At 40.9% G+C, this 20952-nt stretch overlaps 1 protein-coding gene across 1 annotated transcript; it reads left to right on the top strand.

The window, feature by feature from the left end:
* Nucleotides 1-4355: 4355 nt before the first annotated feature.
* On the top strand, nt 4356-20659 carry AHSG (alpha 2-HS glycoprotein). The gene is made up of 7 exons (XM_044291412.1): nt 4356-4604; nt 5010-5117; nt 5479-5563; nt 11775-11935; nt 12703-12816; nt 15337-15426; nt 18676-20659. The coding sequence occupies exons 1-7, from the start codon at nt 4398-4400 to the stop codon at nt 18880-18882; spliced, it is 972 nt and encodes a 323-aa protein (XP_044147347.1). The 5' UTR covers nt 4356-4397; the 3' UTR covers nt 18883-20659.
* Nucleotides 20660-20952: the final 293 nt, after the last annotated feature.

Here is a 20952-nt window from a genome sequence, read left to right as displayed (position 1 = left end):
TGTAAAAAAATAAAATAAAAATAAAAAATATATATATATATAAAAATATATAGCAAGTCTATTAGCAAAGACAATAATATACATTTAAAAATCAAGGATGCATTGATATATTAAGAAGAAGCTTCATAGGTTAATATAAAAGGTAAAAATATCCCATGTTTTTTGATCAGATGAATATCCAAAGTCATAATTGATTGATTACATTGCTCATTTTTAGTGTAGAATTAATTCGTTGATCTATTGATTTCATGTATAGTTTCCTGTTTCATGTATCTAGGTACTGAAAGGGATAAAAGATTGGATAATTAAGATCCCAATTTTAATATATATACACAGACTTAGTTCTAGGTATACAGAGAGCATAGAAGCCACCTGAGTTTTTTGGATCTTTCTTAAGTTGGGACCTGTGTGAGATAGAAATATCCCTCAATACAATTTTTAAGGATTTCTATTTAAAGGGAGTGCTAGTGGGTAGTGTCGAGTGAATCAAAGTCCACAAAGTGGACTTCGATCCGAATTTCAGGAAAAATTCCATTCGCCTAGAAGTAGAATTTTCTCATGCTTCATGGTAATGAATCAATTTTCCCTGAATGGCGGTAAAAAAAATGTTAAAAAATCATCATTGCACCCACTACTTACAAAGAAATGCGCTTCATGATAAAGTCATCATTCCAAAGCAATTTTTTTAAAATAAAATTTGTCAAAGCGTTCGAATTTAATTTTTCAATACTTCACTCATCTTTTCTAGTGGGGGTAGAGACATGGACCTGGATAAGGATGAAATGAGACAGGTATAAGAGAAAAAAAAATGTAGAGGGTTAATCACAAAACTTACTTGGAACCAAATCCAAGGAGTCTATATATTTAGTTGCAGGGCGCCAGAGGAGGTGAGAATAGGATAAAGTAGGTCAAAGAATAAAGTCAGGTATTTGATAGGCAGCCAGATGTGGTCAATGGTGTGAACAAGTTCAACACATACATGAGGTATAGAAGAAAAAAAGGAAGCTGAAAAAACCACAATGTTCGGCGCCAGTGAAAAGGTAAAGGAGACAATAGCTATATTTGTGAGGTGTATATATATTCAACCCGTGCGGATCAGTGATAAGAAATAAATAAAAGTCACACTGGAAATCTAGAGGTATTAGGACCAGTTTTTTGGATCGTGGTAATAGCAGTAAATAGGATAGATAGTGGAATAACACCCTAAACACTCAGATGCTGAGTGAATATCTTGCACAGAAATCAGAAAGTGCAAAAATCAATAATAATAATAGTATTCTCCACTCACTTCACTCGGTACTTGCAAGAAGTACAGAGTTTGGAACTGCTGCCTCTTCCTAAGACCATTGAAGCGATCCAGGATCGGGAGGAAACTTTTTTGGGTGTCTTGAGCTTTATCCCTCAAAATTTCCTCCCCGTGAAGTGAGTGGAGAATACTATTATTATTATTATTATTATTGATTTTACCAAGTATATGCAATTTTATTAATTATATACTGTTTTATCCACTTATATGTATAGGCCCTTACGGGTTCAAAACCTGGTAGTACCAGTTTATACCTGCACTTTCTGATTTCTGTGCAAGATATTCACTCAGGATCTGAGTGTTTAGGGTGTTATTCCGCTATCTATCCTATTTACTGCTATTACCACGATCCAGTAAACAAAAAACTGGTCCTAATACCTCTAGATTTCCAGTGCGACTTTTATTTATTTCTTATCACTGATCCGCACGGGTTGAATATATATACCTCACAAATATAGCTATTGTCTCCTTTCCCTTTTCACTGGCGCCGTACATTGTGGTTTTTTCAGCTTCCTTTTTTTCTTCTATACCTTAAGGATGAAATGGCCATCTTGATATTTCCCATGCATGCTGCTTCAAGAATATTAAGATTGAGGCGCCAGGAACAACACCTTCAAGCGGCCCAGGACAGATTAATAGCACCTAAAATAGGAACAGACCGTTCAATGAGATCTATAGAGCAAGTAGGGTATGGCTCAAGGAGGCATCAGAAATAAAGAGGAAGTCTATATTGCTATATGAGTTATGAATAGTAGAATTATGGCTAAAGTCTTTCAGGCCTGTTTAAAAAGGAAGGATTTTACTCTATGGATTGCTAAAGAAAACGGGAGAAATTACCTACTCTTTGACGAGTCAGATACCAGATCGAATAACATATGCTAAAGGAGACTGAAACAAAACTATCCAAATCTCGGAAAGCCTCAAAGACAAAGTTTGCCACACCTAACTTAGGGAAATATAGGTTACCAACAGTAAACACCTAGTTGTTGTAATGCCTATTAGAACATTTTGTATGGCCCCCATCTTAAAGTGTGTTTACATAGGGACATAGTAACATAGTTTATAAGGCTGAAAAAACACATCTATGCTGGAAGGAATGGTGGCTCACCTGGCTAAATCTATGGAAATAGGTGCTCTAATCTAGGACTGACACCCTGACAGAATAGAGAAAATGAATATAAGAAATAAGATTGGCACACTAATATCTGGAAGTAGAAGAGGTGTGATTTAATTGGTACGTATTGATAAAAAATGGTAATAAGAGAGTATCATAAAAATATATATAAAATAAATATATATATATATATATATATATAAAGGGGGTAGTAGAATGGTCTTTAATGTTGATCAGGGGAAAAGAAAATGTATATAAAAAATGTAAAAAGTCAAATGTCAATAGATCGCAGATAATGAGGTGAGGATGGTCCGGTTTAATCTTGCTTCATGTGAGCGATACAAATGATTCAATTAAGATGCACGTTCATCAGGCGTGGAGAAAATTAAGTAAATATGACTCCAGTCAGGATGTGGATAATTCAAAAGAATGTCATATATTGTCATACAGTATGTCTCCAAACAAGATGTATGCAGTTCATTTAAATGTCATATAGATGTGAATTCGTAGCCTGTAGCCAGTAACAGTGGCTTAAATAGATAGTATTATTGTGAGATCCCGTATATAATTCTATCCAGGTAAATACAAGTAAAGTATTTTTACTCTCTAGTAGCTACCATTGTTTTAGCTTTATTCTCACATACAGTTGAGCTCCCAATAATTGCATGGCTGATTCTCTATTATGTTCCTTTAAAGTATCTAGCACACATTGAACCATCAATGTATTTTAGCTCATGTGGGAGTCCCTCCATCCCTCTAACAGTCTGACTTTTATACCACCTGATTTACTTCATCAGATCTATGCTGGGCACATTCCTCCAAAAATGTTGTGACATTTTGCATTTTTAATTGGTGTGTTTCACTGAGTTAATGACTTTCACTCCAGATTTATCACTAAAACTTTTTTTTAAAGTTACAAAATTACTCATTTACTAACATTTCTAGACAAAAGTGTTTAAAGATGCACCAAACGGATTTGATATATTTGGTGCAAAGTACTCCAACACAGTCTACTGCAAAACTGACCTCAAATATTACCATCATAATACATTCCCCTCGTTTTGTTGATATGTTCCACATAAGGCCACATCAAATCTTTAGGTGCCCTCTAGTCTTCTGTAGCCAAAGCCTTAATTTGATGTTGGAGAGGGTCAGTTGATTAGATGAATACTGTGAAGACCTACTGTGTACGCTACATAAATGTTCCTCTAGAACCAAACATGTGAGCTATTATATCTGAGGTAATGGGCAACAGTAAAAAAAAAAAAAAGAGCAGATGTACAAAACAGCAGTTTGTGGATGGTCAATTTATCTTGCTCATAATATGAAAGGCAAGTTAAACATGGAATTGAGTGGCAGGGAACAAACATTTATTTGTCATTCTGCAAGTTTTTTTTATTTTATCCCTTTTTGTCCCTTTTATCACCAGCTTGGCACACATGACTGGTGACGTTTAGGTGCACAAGCAGGGTTTTAATTTGTCTGATCTTCCTCGCAGGCATAGTATTTCTCGTGCAGCAACTGCCTACCATGCAAACTTTTGTGAACTAGTATTGGAGGTTGGAGATGATAGATGGGATACCCTCTTTTACCTATGCAGAAATGTGAATATATGATCCAGGTTCATCCGCTTATCAGTGGCGAAAGATGGCGTCAGGCCGCGTCCTAGACAAAAAGCTGATACTACGTGGTTATAGATGGTAGATTGCCACAAACTCTGCTATTTCTTAGGTTACGAGAAATTATTGAGGAGACCAGGAGCACATTGAATATCTGTATATTGTAACAGACATTTAGGTAACAGTTGAGCTAGACAAATTGATTTCCCAAATGTTGATTCTTCTGTTTCATGTGAAATGCCAGAGCAAATATTTTTCCTGGCAAGACCATGACTTATCTGCTTTATATAAGGAAGATGCAAAGTACAGCACTATTTCCCTCTAACTGTCTCCAGAGGCAATCCAGACACGCTGTAACATGATGAAGATACTGATCATTTTGGCATCACTACTCCTTTGCCAGGCTGTGGTACTACCTTTAACACAGCCTGGTCGTGTTGTAAACTGTGATGATCCAGAAGTGCATGAAGGAGCTAATTTAGCCGTTAAACACATTAATAGTCAGCACAGAACTGGATATAAGTTTGCCTTAGATCGGGTTGAAAATGTCAACGTGCAGTCTTCGGTAAGCCAAAACGTAAAAAACGGATGAGATCTTTCTGTGGCTACTTTATTTGATATGCTTCTTGGTAAAGATATAAAACATGGACTTACATGTCCATGGAACATTTATATTTTTACATTTTTAGCAGTATGATTAATGTGTTACTACTAGAGATGTAAGAATTGGTCATCACCAGATTCAAGACATGCAAAATATTAGGCAGAACCATGTGTTAGAAAATGAATAGCAATGACCTATTAATGGTTGTTACAGGTGATGCTCAGCTGCATTTCCAAAGTTAATTTGGGGTTCTGGGAATTCTCAGTAGGGCATATGGGTGGCTCCTAAATTAATCATATTAATTATATTTCCCTCTGAACAACATAATACATCCAAATTAATTTAACTGTTTGCTTTTGTTTTAAGGCATTTGGAGAATTTTTTTACCTAGAGTTAGATCTCTTGGAGACTCTATGTCCATCTCTGAGTCCAGTACCAGTAGAGAATTGTTCTATGAGGCCGATAACTGAACAGGTATTTAAAGTACATGAACTTGTAGACTAACAATATGTACAGTATCTAACAATATGCAGTTACACATGTTACGTTGTGCATCGGGCAGAAAATAAGTAAAGAACATGTAAAAGTTGTATAGCCCAGCAGTTATGGATTGTAAGCTAAGTCACTCAAATACATCTGGATATTAGGGCTCTGCTTATATAGCAGTCCCCTACTATAGTGGTAGTACCAGTATCATACCAGTCTAATATTGCAATAAGCTAAAAAGAAGTCTGTAGGGTCTGTACTGCAGACATGGCTCTTTGCCGCCAGTATGTGGGTACTACTACAAACTTTTCAAAATATATTTAATTAGACGTGTCCATTTTAATTGCAGGCAGTGGAAGGTGACTGTGATGTCAAACTTCAGAAGCAAAATGGCACCTTTACAGTCCTTAGAACCAAGTGCAAATCTGAATTAGGTAATTTGTTTTCATGTTTTAAATTCTGTTTAAATAATGTATAGTAAAATCAGAGAAGTCATTAACCTTTTATAATAAAATGTATTAGTACCCTGCCATGTGAGGACTGAGTGAGTGTGTTCTGAATTGTGTCTCAAAGATGGCACACTTTAAAGGGGTCTTTAAATGGGTTGTCCAACATATATAAAAAAAAATAATACTAAGTCCCTAAACATAATAAAGCAAAATAAGAAAAAGATTGTATACTCACCAATTAATCCTGTTTCCAGTGCCACCACTCTGGTCCTAACCTCCAGTTTGTGTTTACCGTACATGACCACTGCAGCCAATCACTGGCCTCTGCAGTCTCGTTGTGGAGCCCAGTAATTGGCTATGGCGGTCATGTGAGGTGTAAGGCACGTTATCGCTGCAGTCGAGTAAACAAATCCTAGTGAGGAGGAATAGTGGAGCTGTAAAAGGTGAGGGGGTAATGTGGTCAGTATGGGATTTTTTTTTTTTCACATTTATGGGCTAGGTGAAGATTTGTAAGTCAGACAAGCCCTCTAAAAAAAATACCTTGCTAGACACAAAATGCCATTCATGAACTTTGACAGCTTGCGTGAGAGGGTATAGCTACTGAGCTGGGAGTATGAGTAAAGAAAAATCCATGTTTCCTGTGATTATGCACAGAAGTTTGGAAATAAAGATCCTGCAGTACACTAGTTGCATACATTTGAACACTCTATAAAACCCTTGAAAAGAGAAGGAATCCAGAAAGTCCTCTAGATGAAAACTAACTAAAGCATATGATGAAAGAATTTCTTGCAGATGGGTCAAGACAATGGAATGAAATGGTAAAATAGTAACGACATGTTAATGTGAAGGCAGGAATGTAGTTTTTTAAAGCACAGGGTAAAATTTAAAAAAAACAAGTAGATGCATGAATAGTCTTGTCTAAAAAAAACTCTTAGATCAAGGCATTTCTGCGTGAAATATATAGGATATATGATTTTGCATGAGAGTGTATAGTGCATGGACGTAGCAGTCCAGAGCTCTCCATTTAGATGCCAATTTCTTATTTTTTACATAGTTATTACCTTAATTTTAAGCACAGCCAGCAACTGTATTCAGTTTGCTACAGCACATATAGCATATAGTGTGCAAGAGCTACTGGGCATCGGAATGAAAGGTCCTGTTCTACCACCACCCTCTAATATCCCGGATGAGATTCTAAGATTCCGGATCCCGGAGATCCCGGATGATTATACCGTCGAAGCGACGGCACAGGAGGAGACGGGAGAGGAAGCAGAATCAGGGCAAGAGGGGCGGCATCAATATTCGATTAAAGAACCCCCCAAACAAGGAAGCTCTACCCAGACTATTCGTCGCAAATACCCAGTCTACAGTGAACAGGATCGATGAGCTGAGACTGAGGATCTCGTCTGATAGGACGAACACTTGCGACAAATTTTTCACTGAAACCTGGCTAAATACTAACGTCCCGGATGAGGCTATTGATCTTGTGGATCGGACTGTTTAACGAATGGATCGAACTGATGAGTCCGGTAAGAAGAAGGGAGGTGGAGTGTGTATTTATGTCAATAATGCTTGGTGTACCTCCACAGTCATTGCTGAATAATGTTGCGCCACTGATTTAGAACTTATGACACTTAAATGTAGACCATTCTACTTACAGAGGGAATTCACAGTCGTGTATCTCACCGTAGTCTATATTCCTCCACAAGCTAATATTAAGCTGGCATTGTCCAAATTGCATGACATTACGAACAGTCTGCAAAATATCCATCCAGATGGAGTGTTTATCTTAGGCTCCTTTCACACTAGCATTCGCTGGTCCGCTCGTGAGCTCCGTTTGAAGGAGCTCACGAGCGGACCCGAACGCCTCCGTCCAGCCCTGATGCAGTCTGAATGGAGCGGATCCGCTCAGACTGCATCAGTCTGGCGGCGTTCAGCCTCCGCTCCGCTCGCCTCCGCACGGACAGGCGGACAGCTGAACGCTGCTTGCAGCGTTCGGGTGTCCGCCTGGCCGTGCGGAGGCGAGCGGATCCGTTCAGACTTACAATGTAAGTCAATGAGAACGGATCCGCTTGAAGATGTCACCCTGTGGCTCAATCTTCAAGCGGATCCGTCCCCCATTGACTTTACATTGAAAGTCTGAACGGATCCGCTCAGGCTGCTTTCACACTTAGATTTTTTTCTAAGTTATTAATGCAGACGGATCCGTACTGAACGGAGCCTCCGTCTGCATTAATATGATCGGATACGTTCAGAACGGATCCGATCAAGCGCTAGTGTGAAAGTAGCCTTAGCAGGTTGATTTTAAGCAAGCCAATCTCAAAACTGTGCTCCCCAAATTTTACCAGTTTGTTAAATTCCCAACTAGAGGGAGAAATACATTAGATCGTGTTTATTGCAACATAGCAAATGCTTATACAGCATCTTGGCAAGTCGGATCACACTTCTTTGTTTTTGGGTCCAGCATAAAAACCTCTTATCAGGATTAAGCCTACTTTGCATACAATCAAAGTTTGGCCTGAAGAAGCCACAATGAGACTACAGGATTGTTTTGAGGACAGAGATTGGGATTTGTTTAAACAGGCAGCTATAAAAGAAGGTCACACAGACTTAAAACATATATGCCTCCTCTGTCCTATTCTATATGAAATTTTGCATGGACAATGTCACTGATACCAAAATCATCTGGATCTTCCCAAATAGGAAACCATGGATAAACAGAAATGTCCAAAACCTTTTGAAGGCATGTGACATTCCTTTCCAAAAGGGAGAACCAGAGCAGTACAAAACAGCCAGGTCCAATCTGAAGAGGGGCATTAAGGAGGCAAAGCACTGCTACAAAACTAAAATAGATCATTTTACAAGCTCTGACTTCTGACGCATGTGGCAGGGTATCAAGTCCACTACAAATTATAAGAGCAACACCTGTTCTATCAACACTGGAAATTTTCTATCTTGATGACCTAAATCATTTTTTTGCACGATTTGACAAAGACAATGAGCTGCCTATCATCAAATTAGCCCAGCAAAAGGCTCCATCATGTTCCCTGATGTTGAGAGCACATGAAGTAAAATGGGCCTTAAGCCACATTGATCTCCAAAAAACAGCTGGCCCTGATGAAATTCCTGGAAAGGTCCTAAAAAAACAGTGCTAAACAGCTGAAAACAGTGTTTACCAGTATATTTAACATCGCACTAGAGCAGGCCATTGTCCCCACTTGCATGAAATCCTCCACAATTGTCCCAATTCCAAAACAGGCCGGGGTGAAGACCTTAAGTGAATATCGCCCGGTGGCTCTCACTCCTATTGTTATGAAGTGCTTTAAACAACTTGTCCTCAAGCACATGAAGAGCAAGATCTGCACCTCCATGCAACAATATCAGTTTGCTTACAGAGCACATAGGTCAACTGAAGATGCTGTTTAACTTTCCCTTCACACCGCACTGTCACACCTGGAGCAGAGAGACAGCTATGTGCGGATGCTGTTCATTGATTACAGCTTCGCCTTTAACACCATCGCTCCCAACAAGTTGGCAACGAAACTGAATAACTTGGGTCTCAGCTCACACCTGTGCAACTGGATACTTGATTTTCTTACAAAAAGACCACAAATCGTACGCATGGGCAAGCACTTCTCTTCATCCTTAACTCTAGAAACTGTGGTACCGCAAGGCTGTGTGTTGAGCCCTCTCCTTTACTTCCTCTTTACAAATGACTGCAAACCTATTCACAATACCAATACCACTACCGTGATAGGCCTAATCTCCAACAATGATGAAACAGCCTATAGGAAAGAGGTTGAGAACCTAGAGAGACGGAGTAAGAACAACAACCTTATACTCAATACCAAGAAAACAAAGGAGCTGATTCTGGATTTTAGGAAGAAGAAACTAAAGGGACTCCATACCATTAGCATAAATTGTGGAAACGTGGATAATAGTTTAAAGTTTCAGATTCTTGGATTATATCAGTCAGGACCTGTCATGTATAAAAAACACAACAGAAATTACCAAAAAAGGCCTTCAGAGGCTTCATTTTCTGAGGAGTCTGAAGAAAGCACAACTCCCAAAACAGCTGTTAGACCATTTTTACAGGTGCACCATAGAATCTGTTATCACATACTGCATTATAGTGTGGTACTCTGGCTGCTCTTCTGAGGACAAGAAGACCCACAAGCGGATCATCAGAATGGATGGAAGAATCACTGGTACTCAGTTACCATCACTGGATGATGTCTTCACTGCTCGTTGCTGCAACAGGGAAAAGATTATCTGCAGGGATCCAACTCACCCCGGCCACAGCCTTTTCACTCCCCTACCCTCCGGTAGGCCTCTTAGAGCCCTACATGCCCGCACCACTGGGCTGAAGAACAGCTTTTACCCCAAAGCAATCAGTCTCCTAAATGCTCAGAGACTATTGCCCTTCCTAGGATAGAAACTACCACAGACTGAAAGTGACTGCTGCATTTGTGACCCCATGATGATCTCTTGTCTGGAGTGGTGTTTAAATTAGTTTGTATATATATTCATAAGAAACCAGAGTTCATTTCAAGTGTGCTATTTGCATTTGGAATCTGTTGCTGTCAACTCTCAAGATGAGATCCAAATTGCTGTCACTATCAGTGAAGCAAGCCATCATTAGGCTGAAAAAACAAAACAAACCCATCAGAGAGATAGCAAAAACATTAGGCTTGGCCAAAAACAACTGTTTGGAACATTCTTAAAAAGAAGGAACGCACCTGTGAGCTCAGCAACAACAAAAGACCCGGAAGACCACGGAAAACAACTGTGGTGGATGACCGAAGAATTCTTTCCCTGGGGAAGAAAACAACACAACAGTTGGCCAGATCAAGAACACTCTCCAGGAGGTAGGTGTATGTGTGTCAAAGTAAACAATCAAGAGAAAACTTCACCAGAGTGAATACAGAGGGTTCACCACCAGATGTAAACCTTGGTGAGCCTCAAAAACAGGAAGGCCAGATTAGAGTTTGCCAAACGACATCTAAAAAAGTCTTCACAGTTCTGGAACAACATCCTATGAACAGATGAGACCAAGAGCAACTTGTACCAGAGTGATGGGAAGAGAAGAGCATGGAGAAGGAAAGGAACTGCTCATGATCCTAAGCATACCACCTCATCAGTGAAGCATGGTGGTGGTAGTGTTATGGCGTGGGGCATGTATGGCTGCCAATGGAACTGGTTCTCTTGTATTTATGGATGATGTGACTGCTAATAAAAGCAGCAGGATGAATTCTGAAGTGTTTTTCGGGCAACATTTTCTGCTCATATTAAGCCAAATGCTTCAGAATTCATTGGACGGCGCTTCATAGTGCAGATGGACAATGACCCAAAGCATACTGCAAAAGCAACCAAAGAGGTTTTTTAAGGGAAAGAAGTGGAATGTTATGCAATGGCCAAGTCAATCACCTGACCTGAATCCGATTGAGCATACATTTCACTTGCTGAAGACAAAACTGAAGGGAAAATGCCCCAAGAACAAGCAGGAACTGAAGACAGTTGCAGTAGAGGCCTGGCAGAGCATCACCAGGGATGAAACTCGGGGTCTGGTGATGTCTATGCATTCCAGACTTCAGGCTGTAATTGACTGCAAAGGATTTGAAACCAAGTATTAAAAAGAGAAAGTTTGATTTATGATGATTATTTTGTCCCATTAATTTGGGTTCCTTAACAAGTGGAAGGCACATATGCAAGCTGTTGTAATTCCTACACCGTTCACCTGATTTGGATGTACCCTCAAATTAAAGCCGATAGTCTGCAGTTAAAGCACATATTGTTTGTTTCATTTCAAATCCATTGTGGTGGTTTATAGAGCCAAAAATGTTATAATTGTGTCGATGTCCCAATATTTATGGACCTGACCTGTATATGCTGTGAACTGTGAATAGTAATGCTTTCTAGTGCAATGTGTTTCTTTTTTCTATTCTAATACTTTAATTTAAATGTCAGTTCTTTATTCCTCTGTCCATGGCATCTAGGATTGCTCCAAACAAAATGTCATTGTACTGTGCATTGTATTCATTGTATTGTACAGTGACAATAAAGGCATCTTATCTTATCAGAAAGTTTGATTCTACCATTGCTTTTTTGTCTTCACGTTAACTTTTTATATGAGGGCAAAGTGCTCTTTTCATTATTATGTTATAATGAACAATGATTTCTCTCTCCTTTTTTTCAGATTCAGCAGAAAACTTACTCAGATCATGTCCTGGCTGCCTGTTGGCACCTCTTAATGATACCCAGGTTGTGCATGCAGTTGATGTGTCCCTTAACAAATTTAATGGTGGGAACAACACAGCATTTTACTTTCTCCATGAGATTGGCCGAGGAAGAATTCAGGTAAAAATTTACAGTGGATAAATGATTCATGTATTCCATACTTGGAGGTGAGACAAGGGGTATACGTAATGGGAGCTTTCATAGAAATGTACCTCTCTAGAAACTGTACATAAAGTGCCATAAAAATAATACACAAGATATATTTTTAATATTTTTATGGGGCCACTTACACTTTTAAAGAGAATCTGCCACCACAATTCTACATGAGTAGTACTGCACATATGGAGTTCCTATGGCTATTTTTTTTACTACTGCACCCATTCCCAGCTGTCAGGACTGCTGTGCATGCACATGAGTCCTCTCCTGAAACAGCACAGCAGTCCTGGATTGTGTATTTCAGCGCAGCTTTGAGTGCTGACAGCAGGGGGAATGGAAGCAGTAGGAAAGTAGTTTTCCGTCCAGCATAACGGAAGCCAGTCAGATGCGTTATGCTTGCCCATATACTTCTATTATGGCGGATCAAAACGGAATGCCTCTAAAGGTTTCTGTTTTGATTTCCGTCTTACGGATTCCATTATTTTCCGTTATGACCATGTTATAACAGAAAGCCATAACGGAATACATGTGATGTGAACAAGCCCTTACTTAAAGACAATTTAAGTATTCAGACCCTGACATTTTGCAAATTTTTTGCATCATCTACTCTTCTATTCATGTTACATTAACAAAAAAAGGGTTCAAAGTATGTGGGCAAATTATATTGTTGTAATAAGCATATATACTATTTAGCAGAATCACTAATCCAATTCTCTCATCTTTATTTGCAGTCTGGTATCAGCAATTCAGTACATGCTGAGTATATTATCGCAGCAAGTAACTGTACTATAGATGATGTCAATGCTGGAGTTGTCCCTTGTGTGGAGGAAACCGGAGCCAATGCTGTAAGTATTTGTTTCATGCCTTGCAGAAATATTTTCTGGATATCTTTTTGTTTTTATGCTAATATTTCTATATTCCTATCATTTTTATAGTAAAAATATATAGACTGTTCAAGAGGTTATCCAAGACTATATACAGTAAATGTCCCACATATGCCGGGCCCCTCACATTGAATATAATTGCCCTGCTCCCCGCTCCCTGTGCTCCCCCTTGTTTCTTCACTACCACTGCTGCTTCTCCCCATGCGCGGATAAAAACATCCGGTGTCGCAATGGCAGGTGGGGATGGGCACGAGCAAGCAATTTTTAGCCAGAAAAAAATTCCTAATTTCCTTGGTTCTCTTCTGGCCCTTTGCTCTCCAAAGGGAGTGAATAAAAGTGCTTCCCTGAGTGAAATATCTGATTGCAAGGATACTCAGCAGCATGTTGTATGTGTAGGACTGCAAGTCCCAGCTGTACAAGGATACTGCTGATACACACAGGATCTCCCTACCTGTTCTTGTGTAATGCTATGCAGAACTCCTCCTGTCTGTCAGCTCTGTGTCTGCAGGATGAGGAGGGAAGATCCTGTGCTCAGAATTTGTCTCTTCACTGCCTGCAGCTGCTCAGAAAAGCCTCCAGCCCTGAGTCTGTGCTGCTGATGGTAGAAGGGGTTATACTTTCCTGAAGAATCCAGTGGGAGGGAGACACAGGGCAACAGCAGCCACTTGGCCAGTGGAGGTGTTACTGCTTTTGGTGTGCGCCGTGACACTGTTGCCATGCTTGCTGTTGCCTGTGGCAATGTGTTGCTGTTACAGCATGCAGGGGCAGTGTCACGGCCTTTGTTGTGTGCGCTGTTACATGGTTGTCACGCATGTTGCTTTTTATACTTGTGTGTGCACTTCCCCTTTAAGTCATTTCCTCCTTCTGTCTGGTGGTCATGGGGTTAATGTCTTCCTTGGTGTAGAATTGGGTGTGGTCTCTAGGCTTATTTATCCTTGTGTTTTGAGCCTGAGATCTAGTTTTGTCTCCATCCTTGGTGTGTGTGTTGGAGTTTTGATGTTCCTGGATTCAATCTGTCCAATCTTAGGGCTATCCTAGTTGAACATCAATGTCACCCCCTTGTTTCTATGTTCTATCCCCTACCCTTACCTGTTGTTGTGTTTGGTGTGGGTTTATGTTATGGGTGTGTGGTGATGTCTTGTTTGGTGTACTATGTCTGGCTTGTTTGGTGTTATGCCTGGCATGGTTGCTACTTGCTAGACATCCCCTTGTCTGTCTATGCCTCCAGAAGGGGCCCCATTGGTTTCCCGGAGGGGTGAACCTAAAGTTTAGGAGCAGCCTTGCCTGGAGCCAGCTTGTATCTGGTGTTTGCAGGTTGTTTGGTTGTTGTTGTTACATCTTTGCTGCGGCAGGTAAGTTTTTGTTGTTGTGGTGTGTTGTAGTTTTACCTGGTGCTTGACTGCCATTCAGTTGTTGCTCTATCTATCTTTCCTCCAACTGTTACTAGGCCACTGGGGACTCCGGTTCATCTGTGTCCTTGAGGAACCGGTTGTCTCCTATTCCTGACCCCTATGCAAAGGACCGTTAGGGTCAGCAGTATCCAGGTTCCAGTGTATGAGTCCTCCCACCTTTAGGGGGCACTCATACAGTCAGGAGATCAAGGTAAGGATTAGGGTGGCTGTAGGAGGTGACTTGCGCCTTTTCCCTGTGTCCAGGCTTAGTATCAGCCTGTATAATACGGTGGGGAGTTTCCCCCACTCCCCACCGTGATAGGAGGGGGTCATGGCCAGCATAATGACGTCTCATGCACAGACACAGACCTGCTCCCCAGGCGTGTGTACGAGACATCATCAGACCAGGAAGAGAAGCTGACATCACAGGTCATGTGACCCTCAGTGAACTTTGAAAAAAGATCCACTGCAGATGAAGTAAGTGCATTGTAAACCCCCTACATTTAATTTGTTAGAAATATACAAAGGACAAAATAATAACTCGGACAACCCCTTTAAGGTCAATTTCAGACAGTCATAATGTGTCCACATATTAGGGTCTGCATTACAGGGTTCTATGGTGATCTAAGTTCAGTCCAAAAAAAGCACGAGCTTTCAGTGCTAAAGCCATATTACAACTGTGCAAAATTACTTTACTTTACCTTACTTCATTGTAAAAATGTTGCTAGTTATTTTGTAAAGTTCTCCAATTACACCCGATTTCTCTATTTTTAGAGAAACGCATGCATATTTTTAAGATCATGCTTCCAGCAGCATAAGGTTCAGCGACCTATAGGGCTGTCAGCAAAATGAGAGTTTACCATTGGCTTAAGCTGTTCCTGTCCTTGTTTAATGCTTAACTTTACAAAGCACATTCATAGTTTGGTTGACCATTGCTAGTAAACAAATTGGAGTATCAGGGTCCTTAAGGGTAATACTTCTACGCAACACTGGGTTTGTTAATGGAAAAATAATATAATTGTGATCCCATAATGTAGTGATATTTATATTATGCCTCTCCTATAAATTGTTTTCTGTTTTGTCTACACAGCATTTTGGAGCTTGCACTGGTACAGTTGTGACACACCAGGGAGCAGTGGATGAAGAGGTTACTGTAACATGTACAATCTATGAACCTCAGGTAGTCAGATTCATCTATCTATCTCTCTCTCTCTCTCTCTCTAATAAAGTAAAAAATTCCACGGCACTCCCAAAGAAAGTAAATTAAAAGTAGTGTTCTTTAATCACCAAAAGTGACATTTCAGTCCTCTTACTGGGACTTTTCTCAAGCAGTGACTTTTTTTTCCTTTCCTTGGGAGTGCAGTGGAATTTTATACTTTATTTGCTCGATGGTGGATTTCTTCTACAGCCGCTGGCACACCACAACCATTTGATCGCAGTGCTGTTTATATTATTTTCGATTATCTATCTATCTATCTCATATCTATATATCTACCTATCTCATATCTATCTCGATCGTCTGTCCATCTGCCTATTTATCTGATATCTGTCTACATCAATCAATCCATCCTATCTTTCTATCTAAATTTTTTTAAGTAGTCCCAATTTAGGGCTTGTTCACACGCATGTGTGCAGCCCGTGCCCATGCTGTGGACCACAATTTGCAGTCCGCAATGCACACGCACAGACTATGGGCCAGCCGCATGTGGATTGCGGACCCATTCACTTGAATGGGCCCGCGATCTGTCCGTTCTGCAAAAAGATACCTTTTTGCGGTGCGGAGGCACGGAACGAAACACCAGGAAGCACTCCATAATGCTTCCGTAGTGTTCCGTTCTTTGCTCCAGTTCCGCACCGTTCTGCATTTACGGATTTGCGGACCCATCCGTCATGCGGAATGCACACGGAACGGTGCCCGTGTATTGCGATCCACAAATGCGGTCCCCAATATGGCAACGGGCAGCACAAAAGAAAGGGCCCTAGACCAAAACATTTTTTAGGCCAATTATTGTGAACTAACGTTCATTGGAACACTTTCCCATCATTAGTGTATAATTGCGCGCTGATGATCCAATAAATGAGCAAATGTTAGTTTGTCGGCTGATTGCTCATCAGGAAGAAAGATGCCTGATTATCAGCAGCAGATCTGCCTGTGTAATCAGGGACCTAAAGTTGATAATACCGTTCAACATAGGTTTTGTAAGACATGGTTAACCTCATATAATTTTTGTTTGGTGTTATGCCTGGCATGGTTGCTACAAGAAAATGATGTTAAAAATGTAAGATTGTTTGGAAGTTACAGAGGGAAGAAGGAAAGAACACTGAGAGTTATTTATCAAGCTAGTTAAGCCACTAATGCGGCATTGATAAGTTGCTAATTATGGCATGTACAATAATTTGCGATTTTTTTTTTTTTTTGAGCTTCTTGACACTTTTGTAAGAGATGGGGCTTAATGGGAGGAGAGAAGCCTACCTTGTCCTGCCAGATTTACTATAATTTACAATAGAAACTGGTGTAAGTTATAGCTCATATTTACACCCGGCCCTAGCGTTGAGTTTCTGGCGCACAGAGTGCCAGCGATGCGCCTAATTTATTAAGCTGCATCTGCCTCTTAATAAATTAGGTGGATCCAGCTCCACGCCCAGGGGATCAAGAGTGGCGTATGGTAATGCCACGCTTGATAAATCTCCCTCATTGAGCATAATAAGAATTTATTTCGTTAGAAAGAAAAAGCACATACATCCAACAGTAATGTGCCAACACTGCAGAGCTCCATTTACCTTTGTGACGCTTCTCAATGACTGCAATATCCTGATGAAAACGCTCCTCATGTTTACCACTGAGTGCAATGAAATTAACCATATCCTGACAAGGCGCATCTTCAGTTTTGAAAGCCATAACTTTTTTCCATTCAGTTATATAAATAATTTTTTCTCCTTTTTCTAGTGATATATAGTTCGTGTTTTGATTGTTATTTTTTTTTCATTTTATTTTATTATCTTTTATTTATTTTTTTAAAGCAAAATGTAAAAAAGGGAGAAATTAGGCAGTTTTTCCGATTATTTTTTTTTTTAAATTGTTTTTTAATAGCACAACATGCAATTAAAATATTTTTCTATTTCGCTTTTCCATAACAGTCATTTTAATCTATGGGATGTATGGGTTATGGTCACCAGGGACTGGGCAAAAAAGCTGTGTTGTGAAGTGTGGTGGCTTTTTAAAAAAAAACTGTGAAAAAAACGGATCCTGTTGCACGAGTTGGCATCCATTTGAGCCATTTAGATGGAAAAAAAAGTACCGCATGCAACTGATGCAACAGGATCCTGTTATTTTTTTCTCTTGTTCTGAAGCATCGGAAGTACAGAGAGCTAAAAGGTGATGTGAACTCAGCCTTAGCCGTTCCGTGCATTGAGGACCACAATTTGCACCCCCAATACACAAGCAACATCCATATGGATTCCGCAGACGGATTAAAACCCATTCAACTTGAATGGGTCCATGATCCGTCTGCACCACATCCGAGATGCGGTGAGCACACAGCTGGTGCCCGCATTTTGCGGACCCGCTGTTTCCTGATTTCTCCTGTAAATGGGCTGATATATTAGCCCAAGTTGTAGGGGAAATACAGTCCCCAGAGAGGTTGCACAAGCTTGTACCACCTCACTGCAGAAGTGATCTGGGTCTGATGAGAATCAGCCAGCTCCACAGCCTCCCGAGTCCTGTTACAAGGACTACCGAGTAAGTATGCATACTGGGAGTTTCACAGAAGCTTTTTAGTGAAGGTTGCTGCCTACAATATTGATATATGGCAGTGCACAGTACAGTTTTGTTTGGTGCAATGTTCATATGTGTTAGGATGGAGCGATCTTGCGCTTGTCAGGTGTTGCATGACCAAGAATCACAGTGTAGCAGTGCAGCCATAAAAATAAATGGGTTCACAGTGCAACTCCAGGATTGCAAATTTTGTTATATGACCGAGTGCGTAGGGGGTTATATGAGGTTGCCAGAGAGTAGGGGGTTGCAAGGAAGTAGCTATGGGGCCCAGTCATTCCTAGTTACACCCCTGTATCTATTTCTTTCTTATATGTCCTAATATGGATTATTGATTTCCTTTAGTTAGTTATCACTGTCCCGATATTACTCTTTTACCTCTTTACCACTCCAACAATTGGCCTGATACTTTGCCTGGCACACACCTACTTTTAAGAATTCTGTACAAAACCTATTCACTCACCTCCTCTTGTTCTTTTTCCACTTCAGATCTGCCATTATAAATTTGGTATAAAATGAAAGCACAGAGCTATAGTTATGACAGCATATAGCTATAGTTAGTATCCGCTGTGGGTTAGACTATTTATGATGTGTTTGTATATTGTATGTGTGTGATTAGAAACAGAACTAAGAACTTTTCTTTTCCATCATGGAAAGGTGGCAGAAGCTGTTGCACCTCCGGCACCTCCGGCACTACCACAGACAAAAGGTGTTCATTCGCATTTCCACCATAGCCTTCACCTTGGCCCTCAGTCATCTGAATCCAACTCTGCTGAACAAGCTCATCACGCTGTGAGAAGGTCACTTGCAGGGGAACATGTGCCACATCTTCCCTTGTGTCCTGGCAGGAAACTACACAACTAAAATGCAGAAAAATAAAAGGCTTATTGTAGAGGTAGTATATTTGCTTTAGAGGTAGTAATGTTGTACTTGTGCCTAATGTTGTTAATTTGTTTTGCTGTATGTAACAAAATCAGATGCAATAATGTTACAATTTTAGATTCTGCAATTAGGACAGATAATTGTGATACTACCTAGAAAAACACAGGCCCACAAATCGGTATTTTAAAAAATGCAGCCTGGTCTAGCAGGAAATATATCTTTAGAATGCTGAAGGCTGGGGCTTTCATCTACATCACATCCAATAGGAGAGAACTTGATGATAGTACAGAGAGTTATCTTCTGACTTGTTGACTGCAGTATTACACATGGCAAGGTTGTCAGGAAGACAACAAGGCTAGTGTTAAAGGGGCTTCCCACCATACGTCCCTATCACCTATCCACAGAATAGGTGCTAAGTACCTGATTAGAGGGGTCCAATCACTGGGACCCTTATTAATTTTGAGCAGGGGCGTAGCTAGAAGTGACTGGGCCCCACATCAAATATTTGTATGACCCCCAGCCCCGGCTGCACATATATAATTATATACAGGAGATACCCAGGTTATACCAGCATGATCCATATCACTATATACAAGAAGATGTTATACGGTATAATATTTTCTTGTATATAGCGATATGGACCATGTATATAATTATATATGTGCAGCTGGTAAGTTATATGTATATAGTGATATGGGCCATATAACCTGGGTATCTCCTTATATGATTATATCTGTACAGCTGGTATGAGTTATTTAATAAGATGTATAACTTATACAAGGCCAGCTCATAAGTTACCAAGGGCAGTCTCCAGATGGTAACTAGTACCTAGTGGTTTGAGGTGGCTGAAGATTAAGGATGAGGTCGCCGACTCTGCGGCGGACTGGTTTGGCTGGCAGAGAGAGAGAGAGCTGCAAGGCAGGGCGATGGGGTGAGTGAGTCTGAGACTAGTGGCAGTGGGCATAGAGCTACTGGGCAGTGGCATGTGGCAGACTAGTTCTGTGTGTGAGTCCGTCAGACTGTCACTGTCGTCACCTCCGTTGTCCGCAACCTGTGAGGCGAGGTCCCGGTCCCGACTCCCGCGCGGCGCTCCTCTGGTCCGGGCCCGGCTAGCACACGCTAGCAACTTTGACATAAGCGTGCATGCACAGCTTCATGTTACCTCAGGCAAGACTAGAACTTGGTGGGCGGGCCTAATTAGAACAGCGCTGGCTTGTACCAGCTTGATTCTGGCAGTAAGATGCACCAGGGGCAAGCTTGGGGCAGAGTGGAAGGGACTGGCCGGGCCCCCAATGTCACCGGCGCCACCATGCCAGTGTATGTGAAGGGGCCATGAAAAACGTATTAAATAATCATAATGAAACTTGACACGCTGCCGGGCCCCTTGTCAGCCTGGACCCCGAAGCAGCCGCTTCCCCGGTAGTTACGCCACTGCCACACACCTTATACTACAGGAACATCTATTACTGCAGATAACCTGCATGGATGTCAAACTCATGACAATCCAGCTGTTGCAAAACTACAACTCCCAGCATGCCCTAATAGCTATAGGATGTACAGACATGGTGGGAGATGTAGTTTTACAAAAGCTGGATTGTCATGAGTTTGACATGCCTGCCCTAGAGAATGAGAGGCAGGGCAAGTTTTGAGGGACCCTCGTTCTTGGGACCAGTGGGGGTCCCAGCAACTGGACCCCCACAGATCAGTTAGCTACCCTCTATCCTGGGCACAAGCCTATTAAATGATTTTGACTCTTGTGGCTCTCGTTCTCACTTTATGGATTGTTCACTGGGACATGTAGTTCTCCTGCTGTGAGCAGCATCTCCAGTAAATCTCATATTGATCCTGGAGCGGTTTGTGTTTGTTATAAGTTACAATGTAACAAGAGATTCCCTGTGCGGGGGAGGAGGTCACAGATTATCACCTGCCGGCTGCACGTCTCTTGTGCTTTAATGGTAGCAACAGGGTAATAAATCCTCAGCTCATAGATCATGGATGACAGGCGGCACAGCCAGGGGACAGTGGGGGCTCATCCAGACAAAACAAGTAACG

Source organism: Bufo gargarizans, chromosome 4 (genome assembly GCF_014858855.1).
Source record: "Bufo gargarizans isolate SCDJY-AF-19 chromosome 4, ASM1485885v1, whole genome shotgun sequence".
In the NCBI taxonomy this organism is placed as follows: Eukaryota; Metazoa; Chordata; class Amphibia; order Anura; family Bufonidae; genus Bufo; species Bufo gargarizans.
The sequence above is the reverse complement of the archived record's forward strand: the minus strand, read 5'-3'. Positions and strand labels throughout refer to the sequence as shown.